Source organism: Orbicella faveolata, unplaced genomic scaffold, assembly GCF_042242905.1.
Source record: "Orbicella faveolata isolate gen_17 unplaced genomic scaffold, um_ofav_v1 contig_48, whole genome shotgun sequence".
Classification (NCBI taxonomy): domain Eukaryota; kingdom Metazoa; phylum Cnidaria; class Anthozoa; order Scleractinia; family Merulinidae; genus Orbicella; species Orbicella faveolata.
Genome location: NW_028301578.1, coordinates 4,655,261 through 4,659,949, shown reverse-complemented (window position 1 = coordinate 4,659,949; position 4,689 = coordinate 4,655,261). Strand labels below are relative to the sequence as shown.

Here is a 4,689-nt window from a genome sequence, read left to right as displayed (position 1 = left end):
ATGATAACATGCAATACGTTAATATACAATTGTCTCTCTTTTTTTGTATCAGGGAAAACAGAAACATGCGGCAAAAAGATCGACCTGGCTATCATTCTAGACGATTCTGCGAGTATAGATGAAGACAACTTTAACCTGGCCAAAGACTTCGCCAAGAGACTTTTGAAAAGGTTTACAATATCCCCAGACAACTCTCGAGTGTCCATCGTGTCATATTCACAACATATCAACATACAATCACGATTTTCTGATGATGAAGACGAAAGGAAGCTGGAGGACATCTTGAGGAATACGTTCTACGAGGGATCGTCAACTGGTACCGGAAAAACTATTAAGGCAGTGAATTTTGAAGTGTTTTCGTCCAAGTTTGGGTCGAGAATTGGAAACCCTGGTAAGCAATTTATTGAACAAAAGTACAAAAAAAACTTATATCAAGAAGCCTCCTATTAAACGACAATTCAACCTTCTCTTCAGTGGTCAGTTGTCAGTGTCTCCAAGGTAGACGATAGAAAAGTAGAAGATTTGAATTTGCTACAATAGGCCTTATGCATGATTGTACCAGTTTTCTGAATTTCACCCTAAAATCCCACTGATGAGAAATAATTCTGAAGTCTGAAGCACCATCCATTTTTTATGATGGTCTCCTATTCGTGTTTGCTGCTTTGGGTAAGCTTTTGGGTTGTTAATAATTTGTTTCAAAAAGCAAATTTTGGGACTCAAATGAGTTAACCTAATAAAGTGGTTTTCAATTGAGTGGCTAAAACTAAAACCAAGGCAATAACTCTGAGCAATCACAAAGGACGTAGTCAATCCAATGAACCAATCAAAACTCGAAATAAATAAATGTAGTTGACGAGAAGCGCGGGAAAACGTGAGCAAGCGAGTCTCAGTTTGTTTTGGTTTTAGTCTGATTGGATGAGAAAGTGGCGCCAGGTATTTTTTTTTAAACAAATCGTGCAACGTATTAATGCAGAAGCAGTTACTTATCGACACCCAAACGAAAGCCCCTCTATGCGTAAGGTTTTAATCTGATGGCATCTCAGTTCCCTGTTGCTGAATTTGTTGCAGACGCAAAGCAAGTGACTGTGTTTGTCACAGATGGATTCAGTGGGATTGGTCCCGAGTTTATAAAGAAGCGAGCAGACGCGATAAAGGCGAGAGGAATTGAAATGTTCGCGATCGGAATCACCCAGAGAATGAACGACGAAGAGTTGACAGCTTTATCCAGTAAACCAGTTAAAAATCATTTCCTTAGGCTAACTGATAATAACGCTATGAAAGGCATAGTTGATCATATCGTTAAAGAAATTTGCAAATAGCAATGCTGGATGCATATTCCATGCAGGTACAGTTTTTGTTGCTCCGACTTTGGGTGTACCCTTGCTGTCTGCAATTTTGCCAGAAAAACTGCAATTGTGAGCAATCGTCATCATCATCATCATCATCATCATCGGGCCGTTCTGAAAACCACCGATGTGATGAACGCACCTTGTTTCAATTGTTATTATTTATAATGGACCTTTTCGGCGATACGGGGGCCATTTTGAATTCTACATAATATAGAATACTTCATGGAAAGTGTGTCCGTATGGTATTTACGCAGGAGTTGGTAAGTATCAGAAATCGAAAGAGTGAGCGCAGTGAACGAGTGAAATTTCTTAAATACCAACGAGTGCGTAAAAGGCGCACTTTCCATGCTGTCTTATGTCTATTATATGCATACTGGGATTCAAGCAACAAGCTCATAAAAGGTTTAATAAACGTACTTAAGTAAGAAATGCAATATTCAATAACGGGCACAGAATTTAAAATAAAACTTGTAAAGTTTAATCAGAGTCAGACTCTTTGATTCTGATTCTTTTCCATTTTTTTCGGTGATTTCCGCTGTTTCCGAGATGGTTAGCTAGGTAGTGAGTGTGTTACAGGAGGGTCTCAAAGGGGGTACCTCGACAACACTGAACACTTAAATTTTTGGCTCTGTAACACAGAACAATTAAATTTTGGGCATTTTAACATTAACAGTGAAAAATTCTCTGTAACAGTAAATTTTATCCCTAAGGAAACAAAAACGGCTCCTGAAAGGGCAATCTTTTATTCAAATTCTAAACGGATGTGAGGGTTCCTTGTGGATCAGCTGGATCAACTGTGGATCTAAAGATCGTTTTCTCTGTCACGCAATAAAAAAAATAAATCGAAAACTATTCAGTGGATAAATTCAAGAAATTGTGATCTTATAGGAAACAAATAAAGAAGACGCTTCTCCAAGGTTTAAGTCTGTGCGTTTTCCCAAACTGCAGATATTCGTCGAGATGTTTCGCAGAAATTTACAGAGCCCAGTATGGAAACGCCATGTTGGTGCACCTCTGTGGTGCACTAATATGGCGGCCAGAAAATAGTGTAAGCATCTGGAACTTACTTTGGCCATCTAGGCGAGTGATTATCTGTACTGAACAAACAAGCATTTACATAAGCACTTTTCCTAATGATCTAACTTCTAGAAACGCTAAAAAATCATGAGATAGATATATATTTTCGACAGATATGATCGTAGCTTTGTGTCACGCACCGCCATAACTCTGAAATTCAAAATACGCTGGTTTCCAAACGAAGCACACTATTGAGCTGTAACATTGTAAACAGAAATAAATATACCACCTCTTATGCCTGATAGGGATAAAAACTTTGGTGGCTCTCTAGTTTTCGATTTAGGAAAATGATGACGTCACGTGAAAATGATCTTGTCTCTGACCAAATGGATCGCGGTCGCTGAGGAATAATGAACTGTCACGTAAATTTAAAGTGATTTGTTTAAGCTCTCTGTTGTATACGACAGCGAAACAAACTAGACAGTGTAAATAGTAAGCTGGACAAAACTGTCCTGGATTGACGTTTTACGACAAAAAATTAAAACAAACAACGTGACCCAAATAATTTTGTGATTCCCTGTTACTAAATTCCACACATGGGAACTTATTTTTATATGGATCACGCAAGAAAGGCTTGCATTACACCTTGTTCAATTTTGGTAACTCAGTCACAAAAGTATGCAAAATCACGTGATTTCTGAGAAAAAAAGAGTCACATTTGGAGTGTTGTTTTGCGAAGAAACTCTACGTGCTAGTGGATTTTGACAAGAAAGCATGGGAAAAGACTTACAACTTATGTGGGAGAAAGACTCAATACTGTCTTCACAAAGTGATCCTCTTTGAAGTCTCTCTGTTCTTGCCACAAGATCGGTCTTTCACCCGTTTCACTTGAAGATGGCTGCCTTCGTACAAGCAACAAAAGTGCCCAAAATACTACTGTGTTAAAGCGTTGTCGGCCAAGAACCTCAGACACCGCTAGTTGTGCTTTTAGAAACGTTTCCGGGCCTGTTTCTGGGCTCATCTACCAGGAGCTTGCCATTTTCTCGCATTTTCTTGCATAACAACTTGAAATAACTTTGTTTGGTTTGCCTTGTGACCCCTCAGTGGTAGCATCACAACTCGAATCTTTGATTTTCTAAACCGCTGATATATCACAGTATTATGGTGCTGTTTACATGGATTATTGCTCCTTCCTCATGCGAACTTGTCGAATTCATGAAAAAACTTCACAAACGCGCAACGATGTTCAGTTCTTCGCGCAACAACACTGGTCTACCACTACGATGTTGATGTAAACCATAGCTATTTTTTCTCAGAAACCGCGCAATTTTCCGTACTTTTGTGATTGAGTCCACAAATTTAGATCAGCTGTAACGCAAGTTTTCCTCGCGTGATCTATATGAAAATATCTCTCCATGTGTGGAATTTAATAAGGTTTATAACAATCAAAAAATTATTTGCATCGCTTTGCTTGTTTTAATTGTCTGTTGTAAAACTTCTATTCAGAACAGTTTTGTCCAGCGTAATATTAAGCAAATATTTTAATTTTGGAGCACTAACCACTGTTGACATTTTTTCGTTGCTCAAGCGCATTATTTATTCGCCAGCACTTATATTTCACAGATTCTGACAGATTCTCATATGGACCTCTCAAGAGTATTCTACCTTTGTTTAGAGAGCGATGGACAAGCGAAAATTGTGGTTTAGTACAACTGATAGTAATCAGGACGAAATACCAGAGCTTGGGCATATTTAATTTAACATGACTGTCCTCGACAAGGCCTTTTGTTTAAAAAAATTATGAATTCTTCAGTACACCAAAGAGGCGAAAACTTGCCACTACAAAACTAAATTAAAGAACTGTTTTGATCACTCGACATTTTCAAACAAGGATAGAACACTGTAAACAGGTTTGAATAAGACTTTCCGCCCACATCCTGATAGAGTGTCGACAGCCTTGTACGTAAAGAACGCGACAGAGCTGGCCGAGTGAAGGGAAGTCTAAATTGTAATGGGAAAGGCACAGGCGAATGTGAATTTTATGAACGAGAGGGGGTCGGGACGTACGATTTTCTGTCTTCCTCTCCCCCCTCCAGTTCTTTTCGCGCATTCAGCTGTCGCTCAAGAAGTTCCGAGGGTTTTCAGTGTTTTTCCGGACATTTATGGACATTTATGGCCCGATCTGGCTCACGGGACGGTCTAAAATAGCCTAAATGGAGTAAATACCCTCTAGCTAAGCTTGCCTCGACCGACAGGTACTCCCCTCGAGTTTACGCTTCTTCATTCTGACATCACAGTGTTTACGTTCTTGTTTCTTCGTGTT

The 4,689-nt window shown here is 39.1% G+C and overlaps 1 protein-coding gene across 1 annotated transcript; it reads left to right on the top strand.

The window, feature by feature from the left end:
• Positions 1-1,374, top strand: LOC110054817 (matrilin-1-like). The gene is made up of 2 exons (XM_020761175.2): positions 1-391; positions 1,069-1,374. The coding sequence occupies exons 1-2, from the start codon at positions 1-3 to the stop codon at positions 1,317-1,319; spliced, it is 642 nt and encodes a 213-aa protein (XP_020616834.2). The 3' UTR covers positions 1,320-1,374.
• The last annotated feature ends 3,315 nt before the right edge of the window (positions 1,375-4,689 follow it).

Excerpts from the sequence above, each read along its gene's own strand:
- LOC110054817 (XM_020761175.2), top strand. The coding sequence starts at position 1 with ATGATAACATGCAATACGTTAATATACAATTGTCTCTCTTTTTTTGTA. Across the intron at positions 392-1,068 it reads GTCGAGAATTGGAAACCCTG|ACGCAAAGCAAGTGACTGTG; the intron begins GTAAGCAATTTA and ends AATTTGTTGCAG.